The 19,450-nt window shown below is 48.4% G+C and overlaps 1 protein-coding gene and 1 non-coding gene across 2 annotated transcripts; one reads left to right on the forward strand and one right to left on the reverse strand.

Annotated features, from left to right (window-relative positions):
* The first annotated feature begins 610 nt into the window (after positions 1–610).
* TRNAN-GUU (transfer RNA asparagine (anticodon GUU)) lies at positions 611–684 on the forward strand. The gene has a single exon. It is a non-coding gene; the product is annotated as a tRNA-Asn (tRNA).
* Positions 685–2,256: 1,572 nt separating this feature from the next.
* LOC114210408 (low affinity immunoglobulin gamma Fc region receptor III-A-like) lies at positions 2,257–8,417 on the reverse strand. The gene is made up of 5 exons (XM_028104678.2): positions 8,313–8,417; positions 7,603–7,623; positions 6,986–7,240; positions 4,546–4,800; positions 2,257–3,591 (listed from the first exon to the last, which is right to left on the reverse strand). Exons 1-5 carry the CDS (start codon positions 8,350–8,352, stop codon positions 3,416–3,418), a joined length of 747 nt encoding a protein of 248 aa, XP_027960479.1. The 5' UTR covers positions 8,353–8,417; the 3' UTR covers positions 2,257–3,415.
* Positions 8,418–19,450: the final 11,033 nt, after the last annotated feature.

Consider the following 19,450-nt stretch of genomic DNA (forward strand, 5'->3'; position numbering starts at 1 on the left):
GAAGAGGAGGCCCAGCCCTGACCAGGATCCCTGGCCTGATGATGTTGGATGCGGGGTCTCTGCCCTCGGATATTTAGATCCGGATATTTCAGTGTGAAAGTCCTTAAGTCATTGGCATTTATAAACTGTGTTCTGCCCGGGTGCCTAATACGCTAGTGGAAACCTTTCAAAACAGCTGGGGCTGGAGATTAGTCTCGGCCTATTAGGCTCCCTCGAGCCAGGCAGGATCGGACACGTGATGCCGTATTTTAAATATTCACAATAACAAGCTGACACGAACACATAAATTGTCTAGATCGGCAAAAAAAAAAAAAAAAAAAAGTTGCCTGTACTTTCCGGAGCAAGACCAAGGGAACTCGCGAGCCCAGAGAGCCTTCGTTAGGGCTTCCCCAGAGACCTCGGCTGCTCCGGCTTCTCGGCCTCGTCTGGGCGGGCACTGAGGCCGGTCCCAGGTCTAAGCAGGTGCCAGCGCGGGGGAAAGCCCTGCTTCGCTCGGGCCGCCCGGTGCGCCGGAAGGGCACCAGCCCCGCCCGAGTTTTGGGGCACAGGAGGAAGCAGTACGAATGTTCTCTGCGGTGAACTGACTTGGCAGAGGCGCTAGCTTTCGCCTGTCTCTGTGGCGCAATCGGTTAGCGCGTTCGGCTGTTAACCGAAAGGTTGGTGGTTCGAGCCCACCCAGGGACGGGAGATGAGCGTTTTGAACCCGGGGTGTGTCTCTCGGGGCGCGGAAGCCGCGGAGTCCTGGGCGCTGCTCTCGGGTTCTCACTCTCCCGCCCCCCGGGGTGTTTCCAGGCCGTCGGTCTGCAAGATCCACCCTGCGGTTGGTAGCAAGCCCTTTAGCGGCTTGACTTAGGTCCTACGAAAACTGCCCCTTGAAACTGATGTTTTAAAAATGTTTGCCGACCAAAGGAAGCAAGTACTGCTAAGCCAAAGATGAATTCGTTAGCACATCTGTGCCTGCCTTGCCTTTGTGCTTGGATTTCCTTACTCATGAAACAGGCGTGTCCGGAACCTGGGCCCCTAGTCATGCTGAGTTCTACTGCTTACCCGTGTCTGGAGAGAATGCCTTCTAGCTTTTCAGTAGACACCTTCCTCTCCAGCCTCGCGGCCTTTCACATCCTTACCACTTCCCCCTTGGGTTAACTACCCGGCTTTCCGGGGCGGGGGGGGGGAGGGGGCGGGTTCCTGTCTTCAACCCCCCCTCCCTTCTTTCCTCCTCATAGCTGCTAGAGAGGCTTCCTAAAATGCAAACTTGTTCTGCTTAAAATCCCTCAAAGGATTGCTTGGCTGGCTGGGGCGCTCCTTAGCTTGGAAGGCAGTGCCTTTCATGATCCTGAACTCGCTCCTCTCCCTCCCTGGCTCTTTACACTAGAAAACAGCTAAACTACTTTCTTGAGCCCTACTCTGGCTTTTGAATCTTTGCCTGGCAAACTTCTCTTCATCGTCTGTCCCCCTTGCCTGGCAAACTCCTACTCATCCTTCACCACCACAAAACTAAGCCTCTGCAGGCTGTTCTTCATTCCCTCCTCTGGGCTTTTCTCCCTAGAATGAAAGCTCGTCCAGGAATGTCCCCATGTTGTTCATCTTTTTATCTTCAGCACCTAAGCCCAAGCTCGGGGCATCATAAGTACTAAATAGATGTGAGTTGAAGATTTTATTTATTTGTTCGAGAGAAAGATATAGAGAGAGAGAGCATGAGAGCGGGGTGAGGGGCAGAGGGAGAAGCAGACTCCCCGCTGAGCAGGGAGCCTTTCCCGGAGCTTGATCCTGGACTCCTGGATCATGACCTGAGCCCAAGGCAGACATCCAACCAAGCCACCTAGGCCCCCTAGATGTGAGTTGAATGGGGTTTCCCCATGCACTTGCCTCATGTCTGGATCTCATGTAATAGTCAAACGTCAAACTTGAATCATGTTGGCATGTAGCTCATAAGTGACACCTAACTAACCTATACCTCTGTCCAGGCCCCTATGTCCTTCCTGGGGATGCCTTCTCCTGTCCACCACCTGCTCGGAACTAACTCTAACAGCCACCCACCCTCCCATCTCACACCACCTGTAAAAGTCCCCTTCACCCAGTTGCCTTAGCAAGATTGGTTGAGTCTGCAACTGGTTAATTCGTGTGAGCTGTGCGGATATGATTTCGTTAACCCAAACTCATCCCTGGTAGAATTCTGGACAGCAGGAGGAAAAATGGATTTTACCATTCAGGTCTTATTATCATGGTTTTTCCATCTTTGGAGAGCAGCATGCAAGATCTTGTTGAACGCTTTATTGGAATCAAGAAATGCTCTGCTTAAAGCTTCTAATACAGAGACAGCTAAGCTTTCTTCCACAAGCCACGCTCGTGATTTCAAAGTCTCAGAGTTTAACTCAGCAGAGTACATTTAGTATCGCTTATCCAGCATTTGGTGGCTGAATGATGTGAAGCTGGAGGGGGAGCTGTATTAAATACTGAAGCAGAAAGCCGGTCATAGTCCCCGCAGTCCCCGCATCTCCTCTCTCTAATTCCTACTATCCTGGCCCACAATTGTCCTCGTGTCCTGCCCATTGCCTCCTGAACAGCTGTCGTTGACTCTTTCTTGTCATGCTTTCTCAGTTCAGACCCAGAGTGATCTCTGTTCACTGAGCTTAGTCTGGCACAGCAATGTGGCTCTCCTTCCTATGGACACAGAGTTTGATCTGCTCTTTCTTTTCCAAGACCGTCCCATCCCCAACCCCTTTCCGAGAGCATTTTCTACTCATGACAGACATCAAGAGCGTTCATCATTAAATATTCACACACCATCCCAGTTCTGACAGGGGCTCCCCCGAAAAATCAATTCTACATCACCCTGTGATTTTTCTGTACCTACACCACCGCTCACGTTCTAGGAAGACAGCCCAGGCAGGGGTCTCCCCTGGTCCGTCCTGGACTGCCTTGCTCTTTCTCAAGCCACCCCCTTCGTTGGTTCTGCTATCTCCCCTAGACCCTCAACAGCCCCCACAATCTATATGGAAGGGGTTTTAGGGTGGCAGCAACAGATGTAGACCACGACCCAGCTGGCCCTTGTCCATAACTCTCTTATCCACTTATCCTGTTATTTAAGAACAAGTTCATACATTGGGTCACCATCCAGAGTCTGCATTGTGGCTTTGCTGTGACAGACAGTTGGGCAGAGAAAGTATCTGCGTAGTTCTGAGAATTCAAGTCTGAGTACTGTGTCTACTCACTGGGGCTTCATGGTTGGCTCCTAGAGATCGCAGACTCTTCCTTTCCAGCAGAGACCAAGACAAAATGGAGTTGAGTGGAAGATCCTCAGCCTAGACCCTGATGCGCAGTTTTCCTGCTGCTCCCAGAGCTGCCTGGTGGGGATGATGGGGTTGTGAATCCAGGAAGAGGCTCAAAGGTGCTGCTTTTACTACCCCCATTTGTCCTAAGGGCCCTGTTTCCAGGAGACTTTGCTGTTTTTCCAGCCCCTCGTTGAGCTATGAAGGTCTCTCTGCACAGCAAAATACAGCCCCGTGTCCACTGCAAATAGGAGTACCATCACCAGGGAGAAAGGGATTTGGGGCCAGTGCAGGAGTGGTGAGGGGGATGGAACTGCTGAACCTAATGAGAGAAGCAGAGGGATGAGAAAAATGACACTTGTTAAGGCAGAAATTTGGTGTCCAATTCTTTCCTTTTATCTAGTGGTTAAATACATATAAAGGTCTAGGGCGCCTGGGTGGCTCAGCTGGTTAAGGTCTGCCTTCAGCTCAGGTCACGATCCCAGGGTCCTGGGATTGAGCCCCAGATCGGGCTCCCTGCTCCGTGGGGAGCCTGCTTCTCCCTCTCCCTCTGCCTGCACCTCCCCCTACTTGTGCTCTCTCTCTCTGTCAAATAAATGAATAAAATCTTAAAAAAAAAATAAAGGTCTTTGAATCTTTGGTGTGATCTTAGAGACACACTAACGCGCCCCCCCATTCTCCCCTCAGTTACAGTTACTTCATCTGTAAGGCAGACTCAGTAATACCTATAACCTCATAACGTCGTGGCGAGGGGGTCACTGTGATGGTCAAACTGGGTGCATGGAAAGAAGCACTTAGTGGGGTGTCCCGCACACTGAAAGGTGCCCGATAAACGTCAACTCATCTTTGTTACAGAAGGGGAACTTGAGATTCAAAGAGACTAATGGTTTATGCACTGTCACACGATTAATGAGCAGCAGAGCCAGGACCCAGTTTCCATGCCCTCTCTGTGAGCCAGTGAGGGGCGCCCACCAGGTTGGTTCTTGGCTAAGACTTGAGGCTTGGAGAGGAAAGGAGGGCAGTGAACATGGGCTATCACTGTAGGGACACATAACATTGTGGGCATGGTGTGACTGGGGCAAGGAGGGACAGGTGTACTTATGGGACAGGAAATGTGGCTTCTGTTCATGCAGAATCAATGATACCCCTCAGAACCCCTTGTAAAGAAGCCTGTGGAATATTCCAGAATCTCCTTTCCACTCATCTTCACAGTCTGAGCGCAGATTCCATCCATGCCCAGGAGGTTCTGGACCCTCGGGGGCTGTGCAGCTCTTACCTTGAATGATGATGTCCACAGGCTCTGAAGACTCGTTTTTCTTCCCAATTAGCCCCCTGCAGAAGTAGGAGCCACTGTGTTTGCTTGTTGCTGCTGGAATGTGGAAGTCAGAATTACCATAAGAGAACTTCTTGCTTTTTCCATTCTGGAAATATTGAACGTTCCATACGGACTTGTTCTTCCAGCTGTGGCACCTCAGCCTAATGGGCTCCCCCTCCTGGAACACCTGCCGAGGGACCCAGAGCAACAGCCAGCCTGAAAGACATGAAGGCCACCGGCCCAGAGGCCTCAGCAATCAGAGCCAAGACCTTGGGAAGGGGATACTCACCACCCAGATCCTGGGGCACCATGGAGAGCCAGCCTGGGAGCCATCCCTGCAGAGCTTGCTTCAGGAAAAAGCCCACTGGGCCCTGCAGGAGAACTCATGTCACACTAAGACTTTTTGTCTAAAGGGGAAGAGGGACACACAAATCAAACTGTAAGGGTAGAGCAGAGGGACTAAGGGAAGAGGTAGAGGGGAAGCCATCTGCTGGGTCCTTAGGGCTGCCCTGGGATTTGCTATGGCAGGTAAGGCTATAAGCAGCCACCGTAAGTTCTAGGTCAAAGATTAAAAATTGCATTTGAAAATGATGATTTGTGGGGTGCCTGGGTGTCTCAGTTGGTTGAGCGTCTGACTCTTGGATCCAGCTCAGGTCATGACCTCAGGGTTGTGGGATCGAGCCCCACATCGGGCTCCATGCCCAGCACAGAGTCTGCTGGAGATTCTCTCTCTCCCTCTACCCCTCCACCCACGCACGCACGAGCTCTCTTTCTTTCTCTCAATAAATAAATAATTTAAATCTTAAAAATAAAAGAGGATTTGTTCCATTAAAGGAAAGGTTGAGGGGCGCCTGGGTGGCTCAGTTGGTTAAGCGTCTGCCTTCGGCTCAAGTCATGATCCCGGGGTCCTAGGATCGAGTCCCGCATCGGACTCCCTGCTCCGCGGGAAGCCTGCTTCTCCCTCTCCCACTCCCCCTGCTTGTGTTCCCTCTCTTGCTGTGTCTCTATCTGTCAAATAAATGAATAAAATCTAAAAAAAAAAAAAAGATTACGGTTATAAGAATACATATAGATAGTCTGGTGGCCTTTGGGCCAGTCTGTCCTGCCATGGACTTCATGAATGTCCATATGTACATCCATTCAGCGAAGGTTTGGTGGAGCACTCACTAATGTACCAGGTGTTGTGCAGTCTGCTGACAAAGACACATGATCCCTAACCTCAAAGAATCTGTAGACCCAACATAGAAAAACACATACGCAGAAATAATTCCAACACAGCGTGCTACAACAGATGAAGAACAAAGGTCTCAAGGGCCAAAGAGAATGGCACAAAGAGGACTTCTCAGACGAGGAGAAAGTGAAACGAGTCTTGAAAGATGATCGAGAGTTTTTCCTGGTGAAGTTAATGCTCATGGTCACAGCTTAGTGCAATCCTCATTGACGGGACATCCAAGCCCAGGTTCTAGATCGAACTCCAAGGCAAACTAATAGCTCTCAGGCTTGATTTTTCTAATAACCCATTTTATTTGGTCTAAGGTAGCCATGCCTCACCTAGCTCGAGAACAGACATTCCTCCCCATAACTCTGTAGCATGAAGACCGTGTCAGCTACGTGGTGGTCAGAGGCTAGGGAGCCACAAAAGTCAGCTTCAGAGGCCTAGTTCCGTGAAACTCTTTGCAAGTCAGGCCCCCCTTCCCCTCCAGGCTCCTTCCACCCATACACATGGTGCCCCTAAGGCAGCCATTGAAGTAGCGTCAGGCTTGAGAGGGGAACACTGCAGGTACTGGGCCAGGCGCTGTGATTCCAGGGAGAGTAGGACATAGCCCTGCCTCGGACATCCTTCCCTCACCTGTTTCTGATGCCTGCATTCTGCAAACAATGCTAAAGACTTCCGTTCCATGACCAGTGTGCAGGCTGAACATGTCTCTATCCCCACCAGGAGAGTTATGCTGAAGTTTAAGTTTGAGTGTGGTATTGATGCAGGCGGGGCGGCAGATAGGACCCTGGGCCATTTGGAAGGGTTCGGAGGGTCACTTAGGGCATTGTGCCTCTGAGAGTCAGATGGAGATGGAGGTCATAAAAAGAGAACCATTAACTTATTCAATAAATATTAGTGAGCACTAACGGCACGGCCTGACCTTCAGGTGACACCATTCTCTTGGGTACGTTCTATATTAACGGTGGTTGCTGGGACTGTGCCCTGCAGGGTGCCGGGTCCATTAGGCACCAGCTTTTGACATTTTGCCCAAGTCCTGCTTGGAGATAGGACTACGACTCTGATATAATTCAGGGTGGCCACAGATCATCTCGTCTCAGTTTTAACCCCCAAGTCTCGGGTCTTCTCAAGTCTTCCACGTCCACCCTCTATTGGCGAGTCCCCTCTTCCCCTTCGCCCACTCACCCATGTGGACTTCGAGCTGCACGGGGTCACTGAGTTCGGAGAGGCCCTTCCGGCACCTGTACTCGCCACTGTTTTCAACGCTGGCGGCTTTGATGAAGTAGCTGGTTTGATTTGAGATGAGGGTCCCATTGTGCAGCCACTGGGTGGAATTGTCCCCAAGGGGATAGGTCCCCTCGCACTTGAGAGTCACACTGTCGAACGTGAGGATCCTACTGTATGGAGGCTCCAGAACCACCACAGCCTTTGTGAGGTCTGCTAAGGAGCCAAGAGAAGGTGGATTAGGGCAGGGAGGGGAGCGGACCCTACACTAGCATTCCCGGGGAGGCTCAGAGCCAGAGTGAGCCCATTGCAAACCCACGCTTGGCGACTCCGCCTTGGTTGGTGACTCAGACTCAGAACATCTTGGCTTCAAGGCACTTAGCCCTGTTTCTGGCCTCTCATTATCCTGAGGAAAATTAGCCAGAGAAGCCTAGGGCCAAGCCTGACTGTACTGGGGAAGTGCCCCCTGACAACCCCACATCAACTGTTTCCCACGTGGTGCGTGTTTCCCAGGGTCCCATGGCTGTTACACACTGCGTGCCTAGCTGGATCCATCCGAGACCAGAAAGCAAACTCACCAGCTTGTGTGCCAGCAGAAACTGCAAGACAAAAAGGCGAAACAAATGCTGAGCAGAAGTGGAGATCAGGGGGCTGGAGTGTGGAAGGGGTGTAAATTCCCCCACCAGCCCCTGCCTTGGGAGTCCCGCCGTGTCGCCAAGAATCAAGGTATGTATGGTGGCTATCTTTCCCGCTGCTTGCCTTCTAGTCACCAGTGTCGACGCCTCTTGTCTTGCCTTCCACCCACATCCCTGCTTTCAACACCACTCCTTCCCTCCTTAGTCCCTCTTCAAATTTCCAAAACAAGGGTACAGACTGAATTTCCCTGAATCAAGCCAGAGACACCACATCAACCCAAGGTCTCCCACGAGGGTGGAAATCAGGTCTTGGAGGGGAACCCAGGGATGTCAGAGCAGAAGAGACAGAACTTAGGGACCATCTATCTGGTCCATAGCCTTCAATTTACAGATAGGGAAACTGAGCCCCAGCAGGGTGAAGGAACAGAGACCTCCCAGTCCCCCTTGGCTTCCTGGTTATGCCCAGATCAGAGCCTGCATTCTCATCTCTAGCCCCCCAGGGGTTTGTCCTGGAAGCTCGATTGAGCTGAGCGCCCTGCATGTGGTAAGGGGTCCTATTCCTTGGTAGGGGTCCTCTCCCCGGCCTGAAAAGTGGGCTCTGCTGAACCAGGGCATCTGGAGCTTCTCTCTCAGCCCAAGTGACTCTGACTTACCTAGGAGCAGCAGAACCGTTGAGGGCAGCAACTGCCTCATGCTGCCACATCAGAGTGAACAAGTCACCGCGGATACACTGAGCCCTTAAGGGACACAGCTGACTTGAAGAGAGGAAGTAAATAGTCTTTCCCCCACCCCACCCCCCAGCTCATTATTCTCTAGGTTCCTTTTCCCAGAACATCATCTGATTTCTGAACCAGAATTCTGACAAGTGAGCCCCATGGTAGGGCAGGAAGGGGAAGAAAAAAGTCTGGAAGAGAAGCTGAGGGGGCATGTCCCCCTTGGGGGTCCACATAGGTCTACAGGTGAGCATCTGGTGCCGCAGAGGCTGTCAGAATGCATCTGGTAAATCTCAAGATATTTCCCCCCCACCTGGTGGGTTTGGATCCACTCAGTGCCAAAGACAAGATAGCAGGACCCTGGGGATGAGACTAGAGAGGGAGAGCTGGTTCTACTTCAGAACTTGTCACTGCCCAGATCTGGCATAATCCAGCCTGGATCTGCCTGCTACATTGAAATCTTCAAACCCCTAGAAAGCATCCCTCCCTCCAGGGTTATCTCCAACAGCATATTTTTCAAAATTCAAAATGCATGTGCCTTGGGATCCGCAATGCACTTCTTAGCGTGAATTTGACCCTGAGATTCACACCCTCTGTTAAAGGAAACCCGAGCAGTGGGGGAGGAATGGAGCCCTGGCGGTGGGGGTGGGGGATGTCACTGATTGGTTGCAGGGAAGGCAGAGAAGGAGGAATGGAGGGGAGGAGAGGGCAGGAGCTCCTTCCGATCAACCCACCATTACCAGGGCTCTGAGCTAAGTCACCGCAGCTCAGGGGAGCTCAGCCCCTCGGGGACCCACCGGACCCACCGGGCCTCGGCTGGCCCGGGCTCCTTATTGAAAAAGGTGGAGGTGCAGCGGCGGGGAAGCCATCAGATTTCGAACCTGTTCTGCGCTCCCTAGATGCACCCCCCTCCCCAACACATGCACCTTCCTCCCCTCCCCCTCCTCCCCTCCCACCTTGTTTAAATCCAGGTCTCAGACAAAGAATCAAATGGCTCTGCTTGGCAGTGCCACTGCCCCAGTGGGTTCCTGGACATCTGGGACAGGTCTCACTCGAAAAAGCCTTGGAAAAGGCCGGGAGGTGAGCAGCCGACAGGTGTGAGGCTTGGCAGCGGTAGAGGGGCGGCGGGGCCGGCACGGGTGCCTGCTGGCCACTGCTTGGGGACCAATGCCCCTGTCCACTCCAACGTCATATAAAAACCACCTCTCAGGATTTTGTTTTGTTCCTAGTAGAGTTCATTGGTGCCCCCCTCCCACCCACCCGCCGCCTTCATGCACTCTTGCAGCAGCCCCTCCCCCACAGGCCCTGGGGCTGGATGTCTGGTTAGGGTCCCCCCGGGACACGAACCCCGCAGCCATTCTAGCGCTCCCTCTCACGCGCCGCGTTTACACCTTGCAAAATCCAGACCAGCGTCTGAAAACGTAAAGCCCCACACTATGCACTTCAGATGCTTCTCTGGGAAGCCTAGGCCCGGAGAGTGCCCCACCCTTCCCGGGGGCGGGCGGCTGTGGAAAGCTTCCGAGGTGAAGGGGGACCCGCCCGGGCCCGCGCTCTCTGTTCTTCACAGTTCTGCGTGGCTTTCTCGCACGTGGCTCGCGGTTCGCGGCAGCCACTTTAGTCTGCCTTCTTTGCGGTTTTATTATCTCCTCGGACTCATCTTCGGTCTGCGGTCTTCACGTGGAGGGAGGAATTGTTGGCTGCGGAGGATGGGCGATAGGAAGCAGGGAGCCCAGGAGGACTGCTTGGGGAGCACGCTGCAGGTTTTCATCAAGTGCTTACTGAGCCAGCCTCAGCTTGAGCCTGGGGCTGCAAGGGCTAATTTTATGGGGTAGCTAGAACGCACAGTTTTCAAAGGACAGATGGTCTTGGGATAGCTTATGCTGGAGTGTTTGTCTGTCTCCAAGCTTGCCTTTTCTTTTCTCCCCTCACTGTTGTTTTTTCCTCTCTCCCTTCTTCTCTCCCCTTACTTTCCCTTCACAATCGACATGCCAGCCACAGCACAAGGTTCTGAGATGACCAGGCCAGTTAGTTTTCATCCCCCGATACTCACACTTGCGTAGGGGAGACCACCAGATAAGGGCCTGAAGTGCCAGAGGGACCGTGAGAGTATTTGCAAAATCCTGTTTGTGCACAAAGAAGGCACCTGTGGGAGGAGTCACGTGGAAGAAAGAACACTTTAATTGGATAACAAAAGATAATTTTATGTTCAGCAGGAAGGTTTTGAGGAAAGGCATTTCAGGCAAACAGGGAAGCATGAGCAAAGATGGAGTGAAAGAGGCTGCTGGCATGTTTGCAGAGTTGGGTATAGCTCCGCAAGATTTGTGAGAACCACAGAGGAGAAGCACAAGCTAAAAGATTAAGGGCGGGGCGCCTGGGTGGCTCAGTGGGTGGTGAAGCATCTGCCTTTGACTCAGGTCATGAACCCTGGGTCCTGGAATTGAGCCCCCGCACTGGGCTCCTTGCTCAGCGGGGAGGCTGCTTCTCCCTCTGTCTGCCCCTCTCCCTGCTTGTGCTCTTGAGCTCTCTCTCTGTCAAATAGATAAATAAATAAAATCTTAAAAAAAAAAAAACTGTGCAAGATGGGAGGTGAAGGCCTTCCCTGGTGATGCGAATGAAGTTGTGACCTCTCCATCCCCTTACTCCTTTAGGAGCTTGTGCTTTTCCTTTGTAGTACTCATCAGATTTCGGTCGGGTCTGTGAGGGCAGGGAATCTGTTCCTCTTGTTTATATTGTATCCCCAGCATTTAGCACAGTGCCTAAAACATACTTGGCACTCGATATCTATGGAGTGATCACGAAGGACTTTGTATGTCATGGTGAACAGTCTATACCTTCTTAGATTGCTTTCAGAATAATTTTTATAAAATATAAAACGGATTATCAACATTTTAAGCTGGGGAATGACATGATCAGTTTTACGTTTTATAAAAATTACTCTGATAGAAGTCCAATAAATACACTGGAAAGGAGAGAGATCAGAGGTGGAGAGAAGAGTTGGGAAGTTATTTTGACAGTCTAGCCAAGAGGAGATTCCCTGTTAAAGAAGTGGAAATGCAACGGAAGCCTCTAAGAGAGAGGTGAAGAAGGTAGAACGGACAGGCTTTGGATGAGTGATTGGCTATGAGGGTAACAGAGAAGGAGGGGTCTGGCCGATGCACAGCTTTTTGATCTGGATGATGAGGAGGATGGTGGTACATTTCCTGGACCTAAGAAATAAAGGAAGAGGAGCAGGCTTTGGGTGGGGGGAGATAATGATCCCAGCTCGTGATCTTATTGAGTTGGAGGTAGTTTTGATTTCAGGTGAAGATTCCAAGTAGGCAGTTGGGCATATGGCCTGGGAACTCAGAAGCAGGTCTGGACAAAAGACAAGATTTAGGAGGCATCAACATGGTGTTTTAAACTTTTGGTAAAGGCTTTAGTCCTTTTCCTAAGAAAAAATGCAAATAAATATACACATAAATTTCCCTATAATTTAAGAAGTTCCATGTGAAGCCCATCCAGAGATCCTAGGTTCAGATATAATATGGGTAAGATCTCTCTGAGTATCGAGTGAGAAAAAAGGGGACCTCCAGTGAGGGAAGGAAGTAGAGTAGATGGGAGGGTGGGGTGGGAGAAGGGCAGCAATTACAGAAACTTGGCACACAGCAACTTTTGCAGAGTGTGAAAAGGAAGAACAGCTGACAAAGGAGATTGGGGAGGAAGGGTTAGAGAAGAGAGGAGAATAGGGAAGCCCAGGTGGCAGAGACTTTTAAGGAGGCAGAAGTCAACAGTATTAAGAGCTGTAGAAAGTTCAAGAAGCCCTTTCAATGTGGCCTTCTGGGACCTATTCATGACCTTTGCCTGAACAATTTCAAGGGCTGTGGTTGGGGGACAAAAACTGGTAACTTTTGGTTGAAGATTGAGTAGAAGTGAAAAAGCGTTTTCATGAATTACTACTCCTTCTGAAAATCTCTGTTATGAAGGCATCGTGGACCTTTGTCGAGGCTGTCCAGGGGCTTTGTCGGGGCTGTCGGGGATGTCGCCTTCGTATCAGCACCTCATTCTCCCTTGAGGAAGCCCCCACTGTGAGTAGTCTTAACAGAAAGTGGTGACTGGTTTCCGCTACATAAGCCAAGTGGGCCAGATCCCCCTTTCCCCTGCCTTGGGCCAGTGTTCTGTGCTAAGCTGTGTCTCTCACAAATTTCTATGTTGAAGTTCTAACCCCGAGTACCTCAGAATGTGACTGTATTTGGAGACAGAATCTTGGAAAGGTCATTAAGTTAAAATGAAGTCAATAGGATGCATCCTAATCCAATATGACTGGTGTCCCTACACGAAGGTTGACACAGGCACAGAGGGAAGACCGTGGGAACACAGAAAGAGAAGATGGCCGTCTACAGGCCAAGGAGAGAGGACTCAGAAAAAAACCCAACCCTTGATCTCAGACTGTTAGCCTCCAGAACTGTGAGAAAATAAATTTCTGTTCTTCAAACCAGCCGGTGTGTGGTACTTTGTTGCATAGCAGCCTGAGCTCATTCAGACAGGAAGCCAAGGAGCACATGTGGTCTAGGCTTGGCCAACTTGTCTCTCTTCTGGAATGTTGAATCCCGAACAAGTGACACTTATTCACCTATAAGGGAGATTCATTCATAAGGGAAGGAGATGGTTGACGACTAATCATCACAACAACAGGAGAGGATGACCTGCCTCCAGTTTCCATCCAGTAAATTCCTTTCCTTTCCTTAATATGCCTAGATTCTGAGACAGTTGCTTACAGTCAAGAGCTCTGAGTGATACAGTAAGAAAGGAAAATCAGAAGATGGTAACTAGAGGGGATCAAGAAAAGAAAAGGAGATTTTGTTTTGTCCTAAGGGAGAGACTTGAACTTATCCACAGGTCATTTAACTTTCTTTTTTTTTTTTAATTTTATTTATTCATTTGAGACACAGAGATACAGACAGAAAGAGAAAGCATGAACAGGGGGAGAAGCAGACAAAGAGGGAGAAGCAGGCTCCCCGCTGAGCCATGAGCCTGATGGGGGCCTTGATCCCAGGACCCTAGGATCATGACCTGAGCTAAAGGCAGATGCTTAACCATCTGAGCCACCCAGGCACCCCATCATTTAACTTTCTTAACGGCCATTATGGGGACTAACTTCACTCTCCAAGGCAGCCCGCTAGTCAGAATGTTGGCGTAGGCAGTTAGGTGGGTTCTAACAGGAAACCTGGACGTCTGCAATGAGGAAGTCCGGCCCAGCTACGGGGAGAGTCAGAGGCCTTCCTGGTAGCCCTCCGCCAGAGCCGGATCAAACCAGACAGGCCCAGACTGCAGCGGATGCCCTGACAGAAACCCCTGACCAGTAAGGAAGAAAAAGGGCAAAACTCTGCTTCCTGCCCCAAAGTAATGAATATTCCATCCCCTAGTTAGCAACTCTCAAAAAAAACCAAAAAACCAAAAAAACAAAAACAAAAAAACACTAGAAACTCAACCCCGGAGGTGAGCAGCGGTATTGAGCTCACAGGCCCTCACATCTCGAAAGGGTACTTTTCACCTTAATCCACTTTCCCCCTTGTGTTGCTTTTCAGTGTGCTGTGTCTATCCTTGAATTCTTTCTCTTGAGGAGACCAAGAAATCTTGGTGACATCTTTGAGACAGGCTGGGTCGAAGCCCCAGGGCCTGGGGTCTCCCCAGTTCACCTGGCAACAAGAACAGATATAAACCCCCCGTGAATCAAGGGTAGGAGATACAGATCCATCTCTCTCTCTCTCTCTCTCTCTTTTTTTTTTTCCAGATCTGTCTCTTGATGGAGAGAGTGTCAAAAATTTGTTGTCATGTGTCAATATCACCACAACTAGCGACTTCAGTAACTTTTGGAGGATTTCCTGATCCTTTGAGGGTACAGCGATTAAAGCGAAATCTTTAAAATAGACAGTCTCTGTGGACATGTATGGGAGACTGTAAAATAGAGGGAAGGAACAAATTTTCATCTTATCCGAGAACACTCACAGGAAGGAGGGAGATGGTTGGTATTAACTGGAAAGAAGAAAGCCATTACCCAACCCTCCTTCCCTCCCTCTCCCCCAAGAGTTTGGGCACTGTTACAGCCACGAGAAAACAGTGAACCTCATGGCACTTTCTTACCTCAGCCCTGTAATGCAATTGCTGAGATATCCAGGAAATAAGGACTTCTTGAACTCTGATCCATAGTAACCGCTGAGTTCTCTGCAACTCAAAACTTGCCATGACTCAGTTGACTTAACAAGTATAATACGACGTACAATGAGGGGGTAACACTACCCAATATCCATCCTTCCTCCTTCCTAATACAGTGCTGATTTGATTCGGGAGCTCACGGCATCCCATATACAGACGTGAATCCTGATTGGCCTGAGCCATGAGGGTATAGCATTCTCCTGGCTCTTATTGGCTAAGCGAGGGACGAGGGGCCATTGTTCAAAAGATCCAATGGGGCAGAAAGAAATGGCTTTTATATGTCATATTTGGGGGAGAGGGTGTCTCTCTTCCATTGGATATGAAAAAGGACTCATTATGTCTCAGGGTTTGTTGGCAGCTATTGGTAAGACTTTGAGGGCAGCCAGCATGAGGCCAAAGGCAAACTATGAAGGAGGGCAGAGAGGAAGGGAGGGGTAGAATGTCGCCTTGGTGACATCACCGAACTTCTGAGGCAACCAGTCCAGATTTTCATAATTGGAGATACATTTCCTTATTGTTTAAGCCTGTTTAAATCAGGCTTGCTACTTGGAGACAAATACATCCTAATGGATACCTAGGTATTTACGGAGTACCAACTAAAAGGATACGAAACTCTCTTTCTGGAAAGAGCTACTAGTGAATAGGGGAGAAAACTTGGTGTTTAATGAAGAGAGAGAATACTGAGGGGGAGGCCAGGAGTTCTAGACCTAGCTTATGGGACCCGGAACAAGTCACCGGATCCCACCAGAACTCAGTCTCTACGTCCACGGGAGGAGAAGGTGGACTCTATGTTTGTTAAGATCCCATTTGACTAGACAGTTCTGCCTTAATGAATGTCAACTAGAGGAAAGACGACTCCTCACTTTTCGGTAAGCATCACAAAGAAATGAACAATGAAGCCCCAGAGAGAGGGAAAAAAATGTAATTGCCTTTTAAAGGAAATATTCCACTTGTTCAATTTAATAGCAAAATATAGTAATCTCTGAACTAGAAATACAATCGATATCAGAGTCATTTATACAAAAGATTCACTGTTACACGTCCAGTAAAGTGAGGAAAAGAAACAGAAAAGGAAACTGGCAGAATCAAAGAGAAGGAGGCGGGGGGGGGGGCGGGGGGGGCGGGGAGGGGGGCAGAGAGCGAGACACAAGATATACCATGGGAGCAGAAGGTAGAGAAAACCCTGGAAAAGTAAAAGGTAACAGGAAATGTACCTGGGTTCACAGACCCCAAGTCTCAAACATAGTTGGAAGATACACACAGCACAAGACACACACACAGAGGTCTGGGAACAGACACACCTACAGTGGCACATACAGGTGGTCCTGGCGAAAGAGGAAAGTCAACTCTACACAACAGGAAGTCATAGATGCAAGGGGGTGGGGTGGGGAGAAAACAACACAAATAAAATTTGTTCTGTGGTGTGACTTTAAGTGACAGCCTGTTTACTTTGGCTGTGCTCATTAATATGATACAGCTTATTGACATAAAAGAGGGTTCTAGAATTTTGATGCTATCTGCTAGAGGGACTTATAAATGCCCTACCTTGTTATCCCATCAGAACACACTTAAGAGTCCCCCCAGCCTTGCAACCATTTAAAGTTTCAAAAGAAGTGTTGATGATGTGCTTTTGGGGAGGATGTTGGCTAAGGAGGAAGGAAATCTAGGTTTCGATTTCAGTAGGAGCATTGCTGGCTGTCAAGCCACTTTCCTCCCTAAACCCCTGTTTCTTCATTCCTCAAGTGAGGTAATGATTATGTCTAGCTCCTTCTATCTTAAATAGGCTGGCTCCCAATGGTATTTCCAGACATTGCAGAATGCAGTAGCCTTTGTCTTCTAAAAATCCCAACGATGGCCATTCGACAACTTTGGGGGAACTAAAGAGTTTTTCTAGCAGCGCTAGCAAATTAGTTCCTCTAAGATGTAAAAATTAATCAGAAAGCCTGAACTCATGCTTTCACTCACAATGCAAACTAGTCAGTACCCAGGAAAGTAAAAGATAACACCAAAAGAAGGTTTGGAAAGGAGATGGAAAAAACGTTTTGTTTCGTCACTCGATGCCGTCCCTCTGGCGATGAGGGGGTTTGGAGGCCCCTCAGGAGTGTGAGCAGAACCCAGAACCAGCCCTGGAGACTCAGTCCTTGTCCCTCTCACCAGTGTTCAGTCGTTGTCTGCTTTCAACATTTTCTGTTTGAAAACATGCACACGAAGGGATAATATACTCTTGCCACTAAATAAGTAAAGCACTTCAGAAGTTAATGAACCAAAAGTGAAAGTGACTCTTAATGACCTTTCTCCCTTCCTCAGGGATAACCACCGAGAATGTTATGTCCTTCCAGAACTTGCCCTATGCATTCATATTCATATAAACACATAACTATCTATACATCTCTATATTCTGTTGATTTGTTGCTGATACTGTTTACATTTTACATATTGTATTATAGGATTTTTCCCCAACTTGATTTTTTTACAGTAATTCCAGATACCCATAGGTACACGCTACTCAACATTTTCCACATTTTTTTCATTGGAGAAAAAGATGTTAAATATTTTCAAGGAACATGTGGGAAGGAGGAGACAGTGTTACTCCTTTGACTTGGATTCTTAAAATGCTCAGGTCATTCTCGGCACCAGAACAGAGGCTTTGTCCTGGAAGGAGGCGGCCTGCTCTGCAGCTGTTTCTCCCTTGCTAACAGAACATGGGTTTGCTCAGATAGATGGAGGCCAGACCTCTTCCCAAGCTCAGGAAGTGACCTCTAGTTCATGTAAGTCAGAGTCATTTGGAAGGCTTGTTAAAGTACAAACTCATGGGCCTCACTCAGATTTTCTGATTGTGGTGGGCCTGGGAATTTGCATGCATCCCTTCCTTCCTTTCTTTCAAGTTTATTTATTTATTATTATTTTTTTTTTTAGTCATCTCCACACCCAACCTAGGGCTTGAACTCACGACCCTGAGATCGAGTCACAAACTCTACCAACTGAGCCAGCCAGGCGCCCTGAGTTTGCATTTCTAGTAAGTTTCCAGGTGATGGTGATCCTGCTGGTCCCAGAACCCACTTTGAGAACCACTTCCCTTGCCAGAGAGAAGGAGACTCCCTGCTGAGGGTGGAGGCTGAAGCAGAGCTTGACCTCAAAACCCTGAGAATATGACCGGAACCGAAATTGAGAGTTAAGTTTAACTGACTGAGCTAGCCAGGTGCCCCTCACATTCTTTTTATTAAGTTTGTAATTTTAACTCCAGTGTAATTAACTTAAGTGTTATATTAGTTTCAGGTGTACAATATAGTGATTTAACAATTCTATACATTACTCAGTGCCTGTCACTATAAGTGTGTTTCCATCCCCGTCCTTCCCCGCCCCCCCCCCAGCACTTCCCCTCTGGCAACCAGCAGTGTGCTCTCTACAGTTAAGAGTCTTGCTTAGTTTCCCTCATCCCTCATCCGTCGTCCCTCTCCCTCCTTTGTTCGTTTGCTTTCACATTCTTTTTCTTAACCTTTAGTAACTTGATAGATGAGAAATGGGGTCTCATCATTCTAACTTTCATTTCTTTGATTACTAGTGTGTCTGAACACTTCCCATGTATTTTACTGGCTGCATTTCCTCTTTGATATTTCTATTAGATGGGAAGCACTTAAGACCTAGTGTCTGGCACACTTAGACATTTAAGGTCTGTTTAACCAAATGTCTTTGGATGTCTCTTGGTACCCCCGCTGCTGCTTATTGCTCAGGACTCTATGTTTTTCTCCTTACACTTGATCTTAGCTAAAAGGCAGAGAAGTGATCTATGTTCTTCTCCTTAATGGCTTGTATAATAAAAATACCTCTTTGGGGGGCATAATTTAAAAAAAAAAATTTTTTTTTTTTGCAAAATCTGCAGTTGGTAGTTTATTTTGAACTGATTTTAGCTTTGTATTACTCAGAAATTTAAAAGTTTTTTGAAGATCTTTCCCTCCTTCTCTCTACCCCCCAGGCTTAGAAATCTTCTTTCTTGAAAGAATTTGATCACTGTTCAGCTCTATTATACTCCGGGTGTCCTATAGCTTGGTTCTTATGGCTCACCCTGTGACCCTTCTGAAATATGATGTTTGTCTAACAACTTGCTTTATTATGCTCCCTACTTTAAGAAAAAATTGTGGTGAGAAACACATAGCATAAATTTACCACCTTAACCATTTTACAGTGTACAGCAGTGTTTAATCTATTCACATTGCTGTACAACAGATCTCTAGAATTTTCTCATCTTGCAAAACTAGAACTCTATACCCACGGAACACTAATTCTCCCTCTCCCCTCTCCCAAGCCTTTAGCAACCATCTTTGTACTTTCTGATTCTATGGTTTTGACTTCCTTCGATACTTCTTTTGAGTGGAATCATACAGTATTTGTCCTTTTGCGACTGGCGTATTTTGCGTACTTTAATGTCCTTGAAGTTCATTCATGAGGTAGCATGTGAGAGGATTTCCCTCTTTTTTAAGGCTGCCTAATGTTCTACCAAACGCATATGTCACATTTTCTGTACGTATTTATCTCTTGATACATATTTATCTGGGCATTTGTGTTGTTTCCATGTCTTAGCTATTGTGAATAATGCTGCAAGGAACACGGGAGTGCGGATAAAACTTCACAATCCTGTTTTGAATTCTTTTGCTAAGGTGATGGTGGTTGGGTTGAGATATTCAGCAAGGAGAACTAGCAAAATTAGATGTGGATTATGAAAAAGAGGAAGGAAGCCACTGTGATACCCAGAATTCGGGCTTAGGAGGTGCCATTTCCTAAGGTGGGAAATATGAAGGGAAGGAATTTAGCTGGGATGGAGCTGGGGGGACATGATAAGGTCAGGTTTGGAGACTCTGGGTTTGAGGTGTCTGCAGGACATAACAGTG

Source organism: Eumetopias jubatus, unplaced genomic scaffold, assembly GCF_037043125.1.
Source record: "Eumetopias jubatus isolate StellerSeaLion01/CBP00866 unplaced genomic scaffold, mEumJub1_p1.0 scaffold_12, whole genome shotgun sequence".
NCBI lineage: Eukaryota > Metazoa > Chordata > Mammalia > Carnivora > Otariidae > Eumetopias > Eumetopias jubatus.

Excerpts from the sequence above, each read along its gene's own strand:
- LOC114210408 (XM_028104678.2), bottom strand. The coding sequence starts at position 8,352 with ATGAGGCAGTTGCTGCCCTCAACGGTTCTGCTGCTCCTAG. Across the intron at positions 7,624-8,312 it reads AACGGTTCTGCTGCTCCTAG|TTTCTGCTGGCACACAAGCT; the intron begins GTAAGTCAGAGT and ends TTTGTCTTGCAG. Across the intron at positions 3,592-4,545 it reads TGTGGACATCATCATTCAAG|GTTCAGCAGTTCCATCCCCC; the intron begins GTAAGAGCTGCA and ends TTCTCTCATTAG.